At 38.8% G+C, this 18,898-nt stretch overlaps 1 protein-coding gene across 1 annotated transcript; it reads left to right on the forward strand.

The window, feature by feature from the left end:
- Positions 1–4,070: 4,070 nt before the first annotated feature.
- Positions 4,071–17,357, forward strand: LOC130904383 (uncharacterized). Its single transcript, XM_057817108.1, has 3 exons — positions 4,071–4,222; positions 4,378–4,483; positions 16,651–17,357. The coding sequence occupies exons 2-3, from the start codon at positions 4,383–4,385 to the stop codon at positions 17,078–17,080; spliced, it is 531 nt and encodes a 176-aa protein (XP_057673091.1). The 5' UTR covers positions 4,071–4,222; positions 4,378–4,382; the 3' UTR covers positions 17,081–17,357.
- The last annotated feature ends 1,541 nt before the right edge of the window (positions 17,358–18,898 follow it).

Genomic DNA, 18,898 nt, shown 5'->3' on the forward strand with positions numbered 1-18,898 from the left:
GTTTTGGTGTGCATTTTGGTCCCTCCGGGGGGAGCGTGAATTTAGCATGGAATATTCTATAGGCGAATGCGGTGAAGTGAGGGATGGGCATGCGAGCCCTCACCTGCAGCCGCACGCATGTCGTCATTTCAAAATGGGTGGAATTAATACCGCGCGTCCTGCAAGTCACAACCTGGATGGTTCCGTTGAGACATCTGCGAACGAGGAGAATGCTAATTATTGTATTCAAATAGGCAAATATTTGCTTTAAACAAAAAAATAAAAACCCTGTAGAAACTCATGGGAAAATAGTTTGAAGTTCCACTCCCATGTCACTTCATTAGGTACAAGTGAATGCTAAGTACTAAGACTGGCAATGAAAATGTATGATGACAATATAGAATGCTTGTGTTTCATTGACATATAGACCCCACTCACCAACGTCAAACAATGACGTGTCGCTGTATTTCATCACCACCATATTGTCCGTCATTGTTCATCCGTATTCTCAATGGTTTCAATTTGTCGTGCAATTTATAGTACAATTCATGGGAGCCCCGGTGCTTTCAGACGCTGTAAAGTCATTGGATGTGTTGCATAAAAGGTGTGGAAAACCTTCGGTCGTTCCATTCGCCAGATCCATATTTGATGCCTAAATCGATATTTTTCGACCCGCTGTCTTCGCCATCTCTGCCTGACATCTGCTACCCTGATATTTACAACTACCTTGTCCACAGAAACTCAGCGTATTCTGACAAAAGTTTGAACTTTAACAGCAAGCACTCTAAGCAACATTACCCCCTGTGTGACCCTTTACTTCCAATTTTCTAAAATGGCGACAATCAATTAAAAAAAAGTTGACTGCGATGGTCGACGCTTCAAGGATAGGTGGATATTGGACTATTTCTTCAATAAAATACGCAACAACTGTGTCTGCCTCATTTGCAAAGAGACAGTCGCTGTTTTCAAAGAATTCGATAGAGTTCGACAAACAAGACACGCTAACATGTACAACATTACAGGGAAGATACGCAGCGAGAAATTAAAGCAACTTGAAGCTAGTTTAATTTCACAGCAGCAGTATTTCGCAAGAGCCCGAGTGTCGAAAGAGAACGCCACAATGACGAGATCATTTAAATTATGAATTAAAAAAATAATAACAATAAAGCAAATGTGACACACAGAAGGGCTTGCTTAAATTTGTTTAAATATATTATTCTATGTAAATCAGCCAAGGTAGCCCCCCGCATTTTTACCACACCAAATCTGGCCCCTTTTGCAAAAGGTTTGGACACACCTGTTTAACTGATGAGCCGTAGACGAGGCCAGCTTCTTTCACTTGGTACCAGCTAAATATTATTCAAAAAATAATGATGGTGGAAGAAATAAGCATCTTGAATTTGAAACTGTATGTTGTCGGCGATTAGCCTCGCAATGATCTTAATTGTGGTTGTCAGCCCAAAACCCTCTAAACATATATTAAATGCATCTTACCAGATATAAAATGACTACTACATAGTCTGTGGTGATAGTCTGGTGCCCAGTTTTCTCGTCGAATTGCAGCAGTCCATCTCGCTCTCCTCTTCGGGTCTCTCGGAATACGGTAGAACTTCAAGTCCAACCGCCACACACGCCTTCACCATTTTGTTTATTAATGTTAACGAGCAGAAAAACACGCCGCAAGAGGAGGCATGTACGTAGCGGCAATGTGTAAACACGACGAGCTGACGGACAATATGGCGGCTCCAGTCAGGGGGGCGGAGTTGTAACGTCATGTGATTGGGGTCTATAGGGATTCGTTGTCGTTTTGCTTATTACTATGTGAGTTGTTTTTAGTGTTGTGATTTTGAAATGTGTTTTTTTTATTTTTTTATTTTGCTTCTACACAATTTAGTGTGGGGCTCAGGGTTGGTTGTCATACTTACAGGAAAATGGTGCTGCTGAGTATTAGTAGTGAAATGATCATAACAGTGCTGCGTTGCTTCACTGTAGTCACTAGAGGTGTGACAATACATGTTGTTTCACGATACTTTCTAGCCCAAACGGTTATGGATATGCTCCCTCCAAGAATCGATATATCGTTTTAAAAGGATGTTTTATGTGCAATACTGTGTCAATGTTTACACTTGGTACTTAAGGGCAGGGGCGTGACCAGGGGGGGAAGGGGCAGGCAGTGCCCACCCACAGACACGCTCTGCTCACCCAAAGAAAACTGGATGTTGTACTAACGGCAGTCTGGGCACCGCGTATGGTATCCCATTTATATAGTACTCATGTTTTTAAGTTTTAAACTTTGTGTTGTTACCTCCTCTTTCACCTTTAAAATAAATAAATAAATGAAATGTTGGTTTGGTCCCTAGGCGGCGCCACACACATTTACGCATATATTTTTTATTTTATTTTTATTTTTTTTACATTTTATCAAAGTTTTCAACAGTGTTCACTTGGCTGTTGAGTTTGGTGAGTTTTGAAGCATTCTGAGAGGGTCAATGTGAGATGTGCTTTAATGCTTTTGCACAATAACAGTATTAACAGTATTCACAATAACAGTATTTACAATAATTAAAGCAATTATGTGTGTTTAAAACCAGGTGTTATGATTATGTTTTCTCATGTAACAGTTTATTCGCCTGTGCTTTAGTGTTTACACAATGAAAAGAGTAAGGTTTCTGTTTTCAGTAAACGTTACCATAATGTTTCATTCTGGTTTCTGTTCTCAGTAAAGAATACCTTAGCAGCTAAACGAAACTCACGTGTGTGCAATAAAAGGCTGCGCTCCTCAGGGGGAGGGCAGAGAGGCTTGTTGTGAGCCACCCGCTCCGCATCAACCTTCCTCCTGACGGCCGTCAGCGTAAAAACGTATTTCTGTCTCCTGTCTGATCCTTGCCTTTCATCCTCCCCTAGGTCTTTGTTGTTTTCTTAGTTCAAGTATTAAGTTTAGACCCAACAGTCAAAGTAGGGCCCAAAGCGTCGGCGGGACAAAGAATGACTGCTAGGGGGTGCTACATAGTGTATTTGGAATTTGTCTTTACACGGTAGCATAGATTGCACCTGTCTTGACCTTCCTGCCGATTTTGGTGCATTTTGAAGCATTCTAAGGGGGTCAAATTGAGCTCAAAGGGGCTGCGGAACAAAGAACTATAACTATAAAAATAATAATAAAACCGACGAACCACAATAGGTCACCTAAAAAAACATTGTCACCTGCATGTCCATACTGTTCAATTATGGATGTGTTTCTAAGTAGGGCTGTCAAAATTAACGCGTTAACGCGGGTGGCCCGGGGGACCACCCTGGGTCCCGGGGGGGGGGGTATCTCCTTTGCTGGGCGGCGGGAGGAGGGATGGGCTGCGCATGGCAGATTTTTATCTCTCTCCCAGTTTTTATTTGCCACCGGTTGACCACAGAAAACCGGAGATATGATCCTTTTAGTTTCATAATAGGAAATATGTTTTCGCCACTAGAGGGCACTCATGCTTTTTGGAAGAATAATGCTTAATTCCTGTAGATTTTTTCCTCTTGCCGGAATTCAATGTTTTTGATTTGTTGTTGTTGGATTTCTTTGGCGTACTGTGGTAACGTAATATGTTATAGTATCGTATGATAACAACAGTTCATATGGATAACTTTGTGCTGAGAAAAAAAAAATACTATTGTTTAAAAAAAAAAAGAATCAAATTTCTTAAGCAGTTGCTTACTATGTTACTCATTACTTGAGTATTCTTTTCACCAAATACTTTTTGACTTGCACTTGAGTAAGTTTTCGGACGACTACTTTTACTTTGACTTGAGTAATATTACTTTGAAGTAAGTAAGTATGCATGAAAGAGTTAAAGTAGAATAGCACCTGACCTTTCTTAACTTATTGGTTGCCATTGACATCGATAGATGTTCAATCCATTTTGACTAGCAGGACTAGCAGCGATCATTCTTATTTTTATAGAATGATGATTTTGGCAAACAATAAGCGTCTGAACAAATTTGTGAACAAAAAAACAAAACAAAAAAATTGTTTTGCAAAGCTTTTTTTGATCATTTTGAAAATGTATTCAACTCTCGGGTGTTGCCCGAATGGACATTTTCTTGCTTGTTGTAGTTACCACAGTGAACACGCCTGCACTTGTGTCTCTGTAAGAGCTGCTTTTCCTCCTCCTCCTCCAGCTTCTCTTCTTCCTTCTCAGGTTAAGAGAAAACACAGAGACTGCCGCTGCTTCACACAAGCCAGCTGATTCACTCCAAAAAGGTAATAATTTGACTTCTAATGGCAAATTAGAAAGGATAGACTGACTTTGTGATACTTTGGATTATTTTGGTCGTGCACAAGACTGGACGGCAGGGCGTGAGTGTGACATAACTGTACGTATTGTTGAAGGGAGTGAATTTTTTTTGTCGTCGCAGCCAAGATGCAGACAGCAGAGGCCTTGTCAGCGCTCCTCACTACCAACAGGAACTGCTCGTTTGAAATCACCAACGTCAGCTCTGTCTACTGCCTCATTAACCCAAAGTGAGTTGCAATCAGACATCTCGTCCGTTCATATTTGAAGCTAACCCTATCTAAAACCCTGGCTAGTTGTAACCCTAATCCTAGCCTAACCCTAATTGAAATGAACCTCTTATTGTAATTTAAATGCTATTGGAAATGAATGGAGAAACGTTTGGTCAAAAATAATGACCACCAATGGAGAATTTTTTGGGCCGGGGTTCATATTCAAAGGCAGCCAAAGGCTAAAAGCTTTGTGGGTCCTATTTACTGTCAACAGGACCCAAACAAGGATTTCCTGGAGTTAGCATTCAGTATACCATATTGGCCCAAATATAAGACGGTCCTGATTATAAGACGAAAATTATGAGGGAAATGTAATATTGTAGAACTTTGTTATCATACTTTGAGTCATAAATAAATGGTCTTGATGAGAGTTTTTCACTAATTTTGGGTTGACGATAATGCTGGCCGATAGAACCATGAATTATAAACTCATTACATATAACTACTGCATTACCAGTAAGAAATAATCACTAAGTAAAGTACTAAAGTACTGTATTGGCCCGAATATAAGACGGTCCTGATTATAAGACGAAAATTATGAGGGAAATTTAATATTGTAGAACTTTGTTATCATTCTTTGAGTCATGAATAAATGGTCTTGATGAGAGTTTTTCATTAATTTTGGGTCGACGATAATGTTGGCCGATAGAACCATGAATTATAAACTCATTACATATAACTACTGCGTTACCAGTAAGAAATAATCATTAAGTAAAGTACTAAAGTACCGTATTGGCCCGAATATAAAACTGCCCTGATTATAAGACGACCCCCTCTTTTTCAAGACGCAAGTTTGAAAAAAAGACTTTTTGAACACCAAATTATTTTTTATACAGAAAATATTTACAGTAAATCCGAAACAAATGATTATAACAATATTGAGAGAAAAAGCATGTTATTTTGTCTCATTCAAATCTTAATATCCGAACATTTAAATATGTAAACTAAAGTGCAATCACATTCGTAAATGAATGGCTTCTGGTTTTTGAAATGTAAATAAACAAATCTATTGGGATAAAACAACAAAATTGCAATAACTGCATTAACCATCAAAGTGAAGTCTAACTCTAACTGTAGTCTTGAAACAAATCTGAATAAGGAAAAACATTGCAATAAAATAATGCAAACTGGTTAAACTAAAAAGAGCAGCTGAAATCTGTCATGACAGATCATCGTTTCAATGATATCTGGCGCCATCTAGCGCTGTGAATGGGGAGACTAGCTGAGATCTGTCATGACAGAACATCGCTTCAATGATATCTGGCGCCATCTAGCGTCGTGAATGGGTATAATGTCTAGACAGCGAATATAAGACGACCCCCTCTTTTTCAGTGTTCTTTCAATGCAAAAAAAACACCGTCTTATATTCGGGCCAATACGGTAAATGGGAGGCAAAATATTGAATGAATAAATAAAATGAAATTAATATTAATTGTGTATTACATACTGTATGCTTAAGCGGATTTTCAGGGAGGGCCAGGAATTGACTTTCCTATACACTATATGATTTTAAAATTAAGAATTGTCCGGTAAAATATTGTCTATAAAAGTTGTAAAGTAATAAAGCAAACAACAAAAATGAATGAAATGAACAAAAAAACATATATTTATAATGGGTCAAAATTGTTTTTATTTGTATTATTTAACAGATCATGTGACTAGCACCTTAGATGGTCATTTGCTTTGCTTAGCCAAAACCACTAGAGGACCGAAGAGGCAAGATGAATATACGTCATTTTTTTTTCAAACCTAAGCTTTCAAAAGAAGAACCAATGATTGAAATTGTGGCCCATTAAACGCTAGAGAGCACCGTCAAAATTGTGAGCAGAGTTTCAATTTGCCCCACTAAAGACGCTAATTGTACAATTAAGCCACCACCGGTGTCTTGCCAATGTAGTTACCCCCGTCGAAAATTGTGTCCGCTGACCGTGATAGCACACACACACATTAGTTTTGAGTTATGTTGACTCGAACAACTAATTGAAGCCAGAAAACAACCACAGTTATATATTTTGGAAATTGATGTTTTTATTAAATTGGAGAAACGCCATTCAGGACTTGAATTACAGTAATAACAGTTATAGGTCATCCTATGAGTAAAACAGTGAAACGTTGCCTTTTTTACGTTTACTACGTATGTTACGTTATATGACAGAAAAATACGTTTTTTTTTTTTTTTTTTTTTTTTTTTTTTTTTAATGGATGGGCCATTTTTTAAAACCTAGTAGATACTGTAACTACATCACCAAAACACGGAAATCAGTGCAGCACAGTGGCTCCGCCCAGGGGATACAATTTTTGACTGGGGTAACCACATTAGCACGACACCGGTGGGCGTTCCATATTCAATGGATGACGATCTTGACGAAAAGTATAGCCCAAGCAGCCTGATTTGGAATTCCCCTCAAAAATGATGGGAAACAAAAAAACACTCATTTTCAACTTATTATTATAAATATTCTTGTAAGTTAATTTTAGAGACGCACGATAATATCGGTCACCGATAATTATCGGCCGATAATGGCAATTATGACGTCACACAGATAATCCAGATAAAACGAAATTCAACCGATAATGCAATCCGATAATTATATACTTGATTTAGCCTCCAAATGTGCGCAATCAACAGTTTTGTCCAATTCTGCTAGTTTTAAGGAGGTGTTTTTGCAGTGTAGTAATGTGATATATGTTAGGAATGGCTTACTTTTTAAGGCATTTTTGTGCAACTTGGGTGTTTACTCTCTAAGTAATTGTTGCCAAAAGCTTACCATTACACAACGTCATTGCCATTGTTTAGTTGTTGGAATTTACTACTTGTTCACATTTGACGTGGAAAAAAATAGCACTAAATTACATTTTTGCACAGTAACATTTGATCTTTGTATACTTAAAAAATTTACACACATATTTGAATAGAATTATCGGAGTGACATTATCGGGTGGAAGGGGCAGGAAATTATCGGTTATCGATATCGGTTGAAAAATGTATTATCGTGCATCACTAGTTAATTTTATTGCTGAAACTGCGTTTCGGGGTCATCAACATGTTGTGCCCCCCGCCCCAAAAGTCAAACTCCCCCTATGACTGTATGTATATTTATTTACAATGACATTTGCATTTTTCCTTCCCTCAATTTCTAATTTAACAAACAAAGCACGAGTTGCAATTCTTGAATAATAAGTCATACACTTGCATTCGTTTTTTTAATGCAGTAAAAGCCATAAATATATTAATGAGTGCATCATTCAAAAGGACTTTATATTTTTTATCTTTAAAAAGTCTTAATAATTTTTCATCTCAAACATTGCACCGCGCTTCCACGTGCATCAATCAATTCCTTCACTGTCTTGGGTAGATTTTTTTTTTTTTTTAAATATATATATAAATGTGTGACATCGCTCTGCTGGGCAACATCGACCTATCCATCATGCGCCGACACACACACGCTGCCTCATTGCGTAGCGCAGGCAGGTACGCTTAGCATTGCTTCGAAGAGTGTAGTGGCACACTTCATCGATCAGCATCAGGTCACACATCACACTCACACCAAAACTTTCCGTGTTATGTCATTTGCGGTACTGTCGTTTAACTCATTGGCTGCCATTGAAAGGGCGAGCCCCTCCCAGTCAAAATGAATTGGGTATCTAGCATTGTCAATGGAAGCCAAAAAGTTAGCAAGGAAGTGACTAGAAAATGCCCCAAAACCGATAGGAAGTGACCAGAAATGCACAGGAATTTCTCCCGAAATTTTCTGGTGCTGTACAAATTAAATTAGTAACCGTTTCAGATCTGGGCCTATTTTCCATGCCTTTGATGTTGCCTTTATGTTTCAAAAAAAGAATTGTTCACAATGGCCTCGTTGCGTCCCTAATTTAGGACACCATAACCTTCATGAGCAAAATGTCGTTTTCTTCATTGACTAATTCTAATAAGACATGCGCCAATTACCGGTTTCAAGGTATACCGTGGTATGAACGTCACGGTTTCAAAACCGTAGAAAATTTCCGTCATACAGTCCCTATGGCGGAAAACACAGACAAGCCTGAAAAAGCAGTTTCAGCTCTTGCACTCCTCTTTAAAAGAAACTGCTGTGTTTTAAACCAAAACAACTGTTGTGTTTGATAGAGCAACATGTCTATATGCTGCCATAGCAGATTCATGGCGCATGAAGCTCCCGAACTATTTTTAATTTGTCCGTTTTACCCTGAAAATCCCCGTTTACAGATGTCGCGCAACCGCTTTTGTTTCAACCCAGCCATAAAACAAAGATAATTATTTATATTTATTATTCAAAATGTCTGTCGTTTTTAGCTTAGAATCATTCATTGATGTCTCATATTTTGTTTAAAAAAAAAAAAAAAAACACTTAAAAAAATTATTCACTCGTAAATTTTAAACTTTTAAACAGATGACGTCACAATGAAAAAAATGGCATCTGTAAAAAAGTCACGGATATCAACCTCATAACTATCGCTTAATTGTATTTTTTCTGCTACCGTCGCATTTTCTCTGATATGTTAGATGATAAATAATTGATCCAAACAAAAAAAAGATTGAAAAAAAAACGTTTAAAAGGGTAAATATATGAAAAAGAAAATCTCGACCACTCCTTGATGTCTGCGATTTCTGCATCGCGACCCTTGTTATATTACCATGTTTCACCCGTAAATCCCCAAAAAATCCAGCTGTGGCCATTCACAGCTTTGTCTTGACACTCAGTGATACATGCTACATGGAGTTTTTGGATCGAAACAAAGTAGGTACGCGATAATATCTCGTTAAAGTTATGGCGTCTGTAATTCTGTTCTCGCGTGCTCTCACTTCCAGATAGGGTTTTGCTGTTTAAATTTTTTTTTTTTTTAAATGTCGACTCGCTAAAAAATTTTCTTCACCCAGAAAATTGAGATTTTAAGCTTTCCAATGATGTATCACACATGCATATCAGACAATTTTGAAAGTTGGCTAAATTGGGGGTCTCAGAGCGGAACTTCAAGTCACCTGAGTGTTTTCCGCCCTATGGTATTTTTTTATGTCCAAAAAATGCAGGGAGAAATCCCTCATTTGCAGCTACAAGGCTTAGCCCTCCACCACTGGTTGTGGCCCAGTGTCAGTGAGTCAGCTGTGCTACAGTGCCTTGCAAAAGTATTCGGCCCCCTTGAATCTTGCAACCTTTCGCACATTTCAGGCTTCCAACATAAAGATATGAAATTTAATTTTTTTTGTCAAGAATCAACAACAAGTGGTACACAATCGTGAAGTGGAACAACATTTATTGGATAATTTAAACTTTTTTAACAAATAAAAAACTGAAAAGTGGGGCGTGCAATATTATTCGGCCCCTTTACTTTCAGTGCAGCAAACTCACTCCAGAAGTTCAGTGAGGATCTCTGAATGATCCAATGTTGTCCTAAATGACCGATGACGATAAATAGAATCCACCTGTGTGTAATCAAGTCTCCGTATAAATGCACCTGCTCTGTGATAGTCTCAGGGTTCTGTTTAAAGTGCAGACAGCATTATGAAAACCAAGGAACACACCAGGCAGGTCCGAGATACTGTTGGTTGAAGCCGGATTTGGATACAAAAAGATTTCCCAAGCTTTAAACATCTCAAGGAGCACTGTGCAAGCAATCATATTGAAATGGAAGGAGCATCAGACCACTGCAAATCTACCAAGACCCGGCCGTCCTTCCAAAACTTTCTTCTCAAACAAGGAGAAAACTGATCAGAGATGCAGCCAAGAGGCCCATGATCACTCTGGATGAACTGCAGAGATCTACAGCTGAGGTGGGAGAGTCTGTCCATAGGACAACAATCAGTCGTACACTGCACAAATCTGGCCTTTATGGAAAAGTGGCAAGAAGAAAGCCATTTCTCAAAGATATCCATAAAAAGTCTCGTTTAAAGTTTGCCACAAGGCAAGGCAAGGCAAATTTATTTATATAGCACAATTCAACACAAGGCAATTCAAAGTGCTTTACATCACATGAAGACCATAAAAATCACATTTAAACCAACACAACGTAAAAACCAAGACAAAAGATCGCATTTAATCACAGAATAAAAATAAATAAATAAAAATAAAACAAAAATAGAAATAAAGCAAAAACTACTACTACTAATAATCATTGAAATCAGCAATGGAGATAAGCACAAGAGGAATAGAAGGCAGGTAGATTGAAATATATAGACAGTTATGGATATGCAGTGCTAAACAAAAGCGTTTTTAGCCCTGATATAAAGGAGCTAACAGTTTGAGCATACTTCAGACGTTCGGGTAACTTGTTCCAGAGGTGAGGAGCATAATAACTAAATGCTGCCTCACCCTGCTTGGTTCTTGTTCTTGGAACATGCAGAAGACCCGTTCCAGACGACCTTAGGGGTCTAGATGTCTCATAGGAATCTAACAAGTCAAGCATGTATTTTGGTCCAAGGCCATTAAGTGTTTTGTAGACGAGCAGTAGTATTTTATAGTCTATCCTTTGACTCACTGGAAGCCAGTGTAGCGATTTCAAAACCGGTGTAATGTGGTCCAGCTTCCTTGTATTTGTGAGGACTCTGGCTGCAGCATTCTGTACTAGCTGCAGCTTCCTGACTGATTTTTTATCAAGACCTGTAAATATACCGTTGCAGTAGTCCAATCTGCTGAAAACGAATGCATGCATAAGTTTTTCCATGTCTTGTTGAGTCAGAAGCCCCTTAATTCTGGTTATATTTTTTAGGTGGTAATAAGCGGATTTAGTGACGGACTTTAGATGGCTATCAAATTTTAGGTCTGAGTCAATAATTACGCCGAGGTTTCTGACTTGATTTGTAGCTGTAAGTGACATTGTGCTAAGTTGGCTGCTTATCTTTGACCTTTCCTTTTTTGGCCCAAAAATGATCACCTCTGTCTTCTCCACATTTAACTGGAGAAAATTCTGGCACATCCATTCATTGATTTGATGAATGCATTTACTCAGGGAGACTAAGGGACTATAATCATGTGGGGACACACAAATGTACAGTTGTGTGTCATCTGCATAGGCGTGATAGGAGATGTCATACTGTTCCATTATCTGAGCTAACGGAAGCATATAGATGTTAAATAAGAGTGGTCCAAGAATTGACCCTTGAGGGACTCCACACGTGAATTTGGTTCGTTCTGACTGATAATTTCCGATTGTCACAAAGAAATCCCTATCATGTAAATAGGATGTGAACCACTGAAGAATAGTGTCAGTAAGCCCTACCCACTGTTCCAATCTGCTGAGTAGTATGTTGTGATCAACCGTGTCAAATGCGGCGCTGAGATCCAATAGTAGCAGAACAGATGATTTGCCTGCATCGGTATTCCGACGAATATCATTTAGGACTTTGATAAGCACGGTCTCGGTGCTGTGTTGTGGCCGAAATCCAGACTGAAATGAGATAAAAAGATTGTTTTGGATCATAAAAGTCTGGATCTGTTCAAACACAACCCTTTCGATAATTTTCCCCAGGAATGTCAGATTTGATATTGGCCTGTAATTACTAATGGTTGAGGCATCCAGATTAGGTTTTTTTAGGAGAGGTTTTATGACTGCAGTTTTTAAAGTCTGAGGAAACTCTCCTGTTTGGAGGGAAGTATTTATAATCTGAAGTATGTCTGGGGCTATGCAATGAAAAACAGTTTTGAAAAAGTTTGAAGGAAGGATGTCAAGGCAGCATGTTGTGGGCTTTAGTTTCGACACAATTTCTGTTAAAGTGGCATAGTCCAAGAGGCTAAACTGTCTAAGATTGACGTGGGGGACATTTTGGGAGGCATTTAGTGTAACATTTGTTAATCCGGAGTTGCACACAGTCTGTCTAATCTTTAGTACTTTGTGTGTAAAGAATGCTGCGAAATTATTACAGGACACCTCAGATGCCAATTCCTGAGGTATTGATGCTTGTGGGTTTGTCAGTTTGTCAACAACAGAAAATAGTGTGCGAGTATTGTTGGTGTTTCTACTAATGATCTCTGAAAAATATGATTGTCTAGCATTTTTCAGTTCCTGGTTGTATTTGCGAAGACTCTCTTTGTAGATATCATAAAAAACTAGGAGTTTGTTTTTTCGCCATCTGCGTTCTGCTCGTCTACAAACTTGCTTTTGTTTTATAGCTAGTATGGCATTTCTCCAGGGTGACCTCTTCTTTCTTGACAAAGTTTTTGTCTTAATCGGGGCAATAGTGTCCATTACAGTCATCACACCGGAACTGAAACTATTTACAAGTTCTTCCACTGGAGCTATTGTTGGGGTTAATAATGAGGCATAGGCCTGTGTGAATAACGCACATGTGTTATCACTTACGTAACGCTTCCTAATCACCTCTGTTTCCCTTTTCAGAGGATGGACAGGGGTGGTCATTTTAAACATAATGCAGTAGTGATCAGATAGAGCAACATCATTCACTGTGACCTCAGAGATGCCACCTGGGAGACACACCAAACATGTGGAAGAAGGTGCTCTGGTCAGATGAAACCAAAATTGAACTTTTTGGCCACAATGCAAAACGATATGTTTGGCGTAAAAGCAACACAGCTCATCACCCTCAACACACCATACCCACTGTCAAACATGGTGGTGGCAGCATCATGGTTTGGGCCTGCTTTTCTTCAGCAGGGACAGGGAAGATGGTTAAAATTGACGGGAAGATGGATGCAGCCAAATACAGGAACATTCTGTTGGTATCTGCACAAGACCTGAGACTGGGACGGAGATTTATCTTCCAACAGGACAATGATCCAAAACATAAAGCCAAATCTACAATGGAATGGTTCAAAAATAAACGTATCCAGGTGTTAGAATGGCCAAGTCAAAGTCCAGACCTGAATCCAATCGAGAATCTGTGGAAAGAGCTGAAGACTGCTGTTCACAAACACTCTCCATCCAACCTCACTGAGCTCGAGCTGTTTTGCAAGGAAGAATGGGCAAGAATGTCAGTCTCTCGATGTGCAAAACTGATAGAAACATACCCCAAGCGACTTGCAGCTGTAATTGGAGCAAAAAGGGGCGCTACAAAGTATTAACGCAAGGGAGCCGAATAATATTGCACGCCCCACTTTTCAGTTTTTTATTTGTTAAAAAAGTTTAAATTATCCAATAAATTTTGTTCCACTTCACGATTGTGTCCCACTTGTTGTTGATTCTTGACAAAAAATTTTATATCTTTATGTTTGAAGCCTGAAATGTGGCGAAAGGTTGCAAGGTTCAAGGGGGCCGAATACTTTTGCAAGGCACTGTACACGATGGCTGGAGGAGGTGAAACTCCTGAACTTTTTCCCCAATCGAAGAAAACCAAACCGCTGGTTTGGGAATACTTCGGTTACAGAAAAGTTACAGACGGCTGCAGCTTAGAGGAAGAGGGGCCAACCGACATGTAAAACATGTTTGCGGAGGGTGGCTGCTGGGGAGGCAATACCTCCAATATGATTTTGCATTTATACAAAATTAAAGGTTAGTAAAAACTAGAGCTGAAACGAATACTCGAGCAACTCGAGTAACTCGAGTTTAAAAACTGATCCGAGTAATTTTATTCACCTCGAGGAATCGTTTAATTTTGCCAGCTCTAAGCATCACGTTTTACCCGGACTACTTTTATTGCGGGACAACGCACTGACGTGCGTAGAGGAAGAAGGAATACAATTTTTTTTAAAAAAAACCTTACTGCAGCCGACAGCCGTTTCAAACTACGCCGACGTTGCTAAAAACTACGCCCGCATGATGCTAGTTTGGTAGCAGGTAATGTCCCATGCGTCTCATAGATATCGCATGCATTTAGAACGAGATGCGAAATGACAGACTCGGCCGCCACTGGGCAGCGTTAGTAAACAGCCGCCATCTTTAAGCAGTAGACATCTTAGCGCTAATAAATATAGCGTTACTGTCACTAGCTCATGTAACGTTAGCCCTTCGGAGGGCTAGGTTTCTATTGATTATGACCACTGTTGATGCGTGGCTAACATGTCTTACATACAGGCTTTATTTAATCTGCAAAAACACAGCGCTGTAGAGTGATGCGGGTGTCAAATTAAAACATGATGAAGCTAACTGTCAGTTTTAGCTTAGTAGTCATTGCTGAATAAAACACCAAGTACCACTGGTCCCTAATGTGCTCCAATACAGCAGGTATCATACATTTATTTTGAACACTGCAAAAACTCAAAATCCTATCAGGACTTAAAGTTTAGACTAACTTAAAACTTAACTAGAACTTAAAAATAGCTTGACTCAAATGGAAATTCAATTGAAACACGTGGGAAAAACACATAGCTTTCAAGTGGTGTGTGTTATCAAGCGTAATTACATTTTTAGGTAAGATTTTTTTTTTTTTTGTATAAGATCTAGAAGTTTTTTGAGTGAAAGCAGTGAATTTTTTTTCTAGTCACATCTGAGATGCAATTGTTGGCTGTTTTCAACAATGTACATAGAAAATAAAAACATTGATTGACTGAAAACGGTTCAATATTGGATTAAAATGTTTTATACGATTACTCGATTAATCGATAGAATTTTCAGTCGATTACTTGATTACTAAAATATTCGATAGATGCAGCCCTAGTAAACACTGTCATGAGCGTTTCCCACCGGCTGTGAGAGTTAAATCCAGTTTGTTTAGTGTGTCTAGCGGTGGTAAAACGTGGTGTTTTTCCTCTGGCAACTGAGTTGAGAAAGAGAGTGTGTGTGTATAATGTAAACATGATATACATGGCTTTTTATGGAAAGTAATTTAATTATTTTTGTTCTGATGGTAATAATGCTGAGATGTGGCTGTGGGTTTAGGATCACCTAAAGGACTGCATTTATTTAAATTTTATTTAGAATATTTTGTTGTTTTTTTTTAACTTAACATTATACTTATGTTCCAATTGGCTGATATGTTTTGAAAAATAAAAATCCTGTACAATTTTTTACAAAGTTTTACAAAGTACAAAGTTTTTTTTCTTTTTTTTTTTAAACCCAGATACCACAAAGTAACACATTTTAGAGGTGTAATAGCAATATATTTTGCAAGATATTTTGGCTTAAAGTTATCATACAATCAGAATCTCGTACCGGCACACGCCTAATTTTAATCACAATTTTGGGCCCAAAAACATACATTAAAAAAAAAATTAAAAGAAATCCCAAAATTTTTTGTCAAATATTTATGTCCTATTTACAACCAAACATGCTAAACGAATAATTTTGACGCTTGATGATATTTGTTGAACTTGTTAAGATGAACATTGAGCAGATAAAAAAATGAAACTGAATAGTTTTATATTTATATTCATTCAACAGAAACAGCAGGACATAGGCGTAGATCAACAGTGCAAAATAACGAAGGAAAAAAAAACATATATACAGTACATACCATCTAACACAAAAGGGATTTGGAATTGGAGGATATCTGTTTGTGAGGTTAGGTATTGCACCCATCACCTTATCAAAACTATATACAGACAATAAAGCTTCTCGAACACACACATTTATATACACAGATTGAAAAGGTTAATTGTGGGGGGGAAAAAATAATTCAAATATAACATTTTAAAAAGTCAGTTCAGTTCCACTTTTTCAGGCATGCCACTCAAAAAAACTTTCGTCCTGGGATAAGACACAGGGCTACATGACACAGCACTTGTGCCGGTCCTCCTTCCGTCCTTTGCGCACTGCTGTCACTTTTCTCACTCACCAATAAATCTGGCCCATCCTCTTCCTCGAGTTGATGAAATACCGCTAAATTTAGTTTTCGATTCAGTCCGTACGTTTTACAAAATCGCTCGCTACCTCGCAATTCGCATCCCTCTGGTTAGGTGGCGCCACTCTTGGCAATATGTTCAAAATTTTCACATTGCGTCCTTCCGTTTTGACCTCAGAATGGCTCCTGGGATATGTAGTTTTCGTGGTGCTTTCCGTTTCAACAAGGATAAGAATTGGATGGAAATATGGACGTAAAATATGGTCCATGCAGTGTTTTAATGTTTATTTATGAGGGAAACAAAACTATTGCACTCAAATGACATTATCTCCCGTTTTCTCGTTCCCCGTGATGAGGGTTGAACGATGACATGCGAGCAGGACGCACAGGCGCATCCCTACGTCTTACGAGGGTTAATCATTGTCATTTTGCGTCACAGGGTTTACATGTCAAGCGGCTTCTGCCACCACCCGCCGCAGCCCACTATCCGCAGCATGCGCACCGAGCTCTGCTCCTTCGACAAGGATGACCACACTGCCACCGGCGCAGTGGGCCTGCTGACCTACGACCTCTTCCACATGCAGAACCGGACATGCTCCCAGCGCATGGCCATCATGTTCTCAGTGCCTTACGACCACAACTTGTACAAGAACCGACTGGCGGTGGGGATCTTTGAGGCGTCGCACAACTGTGACAAGAAAATGTACGAGCAAATGTACGACGGCAAGGAGACGGGCTACTTCAGCCGGGCCGACGCCAGCGGCTCCGGGCTGGTGTTCGGCAATAACCAGGTGGATGTCAGAGCCACCATGTCCACGGTGGGCAAAGCCATCATTAAAGTGGAGTTTTACGATCAACTGACTCGTTAGTTTTCCACTGTCGGGGTCAGTCGGAGTCAAATTGGTGATTTTCATTTCATTTTCCATAATTAGGCTCTGTGGTAAATCATCTCGAGCTGAGCCAGAAAATTACACACTGATATTTTAACTGAATACTGTGTTGCTCAATTATCGAATTATTCAATTTGTGTAGGTCTGAATTTGTCCAAAATGAAGACTAAATATAAAACGAGTGCATTCAAATCTAGCCGTCGACTGGCTCCTTTGTAATGTGCCTTCAATGTTATTTCATTGATAATAAAGCACTCAAACGTACTCATTTGTTTGTCAATGTGTTTATTATGTATCATCATTTACTGTTTTTTTAATAATATGATAAAAATGCACTCAATGGCTGTCATTGACAACAATTGACGTCTCGAGTTGTCCGATAATGATAATAATTTAACCGATATCCTGATATTGTCCAACTCTAGAAATCTGACACCCAGTGTTGTTTTCGTCAATGATAACGACAACGAAACCATTTCGTCAGCGAACGTGATAATAGCGAGCTAAAAACGGGGTTTGGGAGACTAAAACATAACGACACTCATGCCAGTTTTCGTCTGACAAGAATAGAACAAGACGAAAATGAGCAATGGTTTCCGTCACATGTTCACAATTTGTGACATTTTATGTATTGTTAGCCTGTATCGTAGCAGTGTCTGGTTGTGTCACGTGACGTGCTAAACCCTTCCCGACTCCCCAGTGTCTCATCTCTAGCCTCCGTTGTTTTCTTGGCGAGCGAGAATATTTAATGTTGCTTTAACCTTTGAAGGTCTGTGCTGAGTGAGCATCATACACCAAATGTTACGAGTTACGTAGCGTTAGCATAGCATTCGCATGTGCGTTAACAATAGGCTATTACTAACAGTGAGTAATCTCTTGGACAACTTTTTTTACATACAGTTTGTGGCGTCCAGATGACTATACTTAACTTAAAACTGTTTTCCTGCTGAGTGTGTATAATCACCAAGTTGGGGTTGTTCTTGTAGACGCTACAATAAGTACCGTCCATCAATGTTAATTGGAAATACAGTTGTTGGAAACCTTTATTTATTTTTGAAGTACTTTTTTTATTTTATTATACAGACCAAAATATTTTTAGTAAACGTCGACTAAAAGTAGACGAAATTAGGCTTCAGTTTTCCTCAACGAAAACTAGACGAGGACAAAATACATTTTGAGATATCTAAAATATGACTAAGACTAATAAGTATTATCGTCAGAAAGACTAAGACAAAATTAAAAGGGCTGCCAAAAACAACACTGACGCCAATATTATACCGTACCGATACAGTGATGACTCGCTCTTTCGCCTGCTCATCTCATCGCAGATTTTTTTTTCAAATGAATGAATGAATAAATAAATAAATGTGGTATCTTATAGAGCCTTAAGGATACGATCATGTAGTCTCTCACTTTCGTTCCTGCCGCTTTTCTTGAGTTGCTTGTTAAAGTTAACGATGATTGACAGACATTAAGGTTTGATCTTGCCAGAGAAGCTTGGAAGACGAAACTTCAAAGCGCCGCATGCGTCAATCATCGTTTAACTTGTTAAACAGTTGCTTTGGCAACTAGGGTTGTTCCGATCATGTTTTTTTGCTCTGATCCGATCCCGATCGTTTTGGTTTGAGTATCTGCCGATCCCGATATTTCCCAATCCGATTGCTTTTTTTTTTTTTTTTGCTCCCGATTTAATTCCAATCATTCCATGCATTAAGAAAAAAATAAAACTCGGACGAATATATACATTCAACATACAGTACATAAGTACTGTATTTGTTTATTATGAAAATAAATCCT

Source organism: Corythoichthys intestinalis, chromosome 16, assembly GCF_030265065.1.
Source record: "Corythoichthys intestinalis isolate RoL2023-P3 chromosome 16, ASM3026506v1, whole genome shotgun sequence".
Lineage (NCBI taxonomy): Eukaryota > Metazoa > Chordata > Actinopteri > Syngnathiformes > Syngnathidae > Corythoichthys > Corythoichthys intestinalis.

Coding starts and splice junctions, on each gene's coding strand:
- LOC130904383 (XM_057817108.1), top strand. CDS start 4,383: ATGCAGACAGCAGAGGCCTTGTCAGCGCTCCTCACTACCAACAGGAAC. Junction 4,484..16,650: donor TACTGCCTCATTAACCCAAA/GTGAGTTGCAAT, acceptor TTTGCGTCACAG/GGTTTACATGTCAAGCGGCT.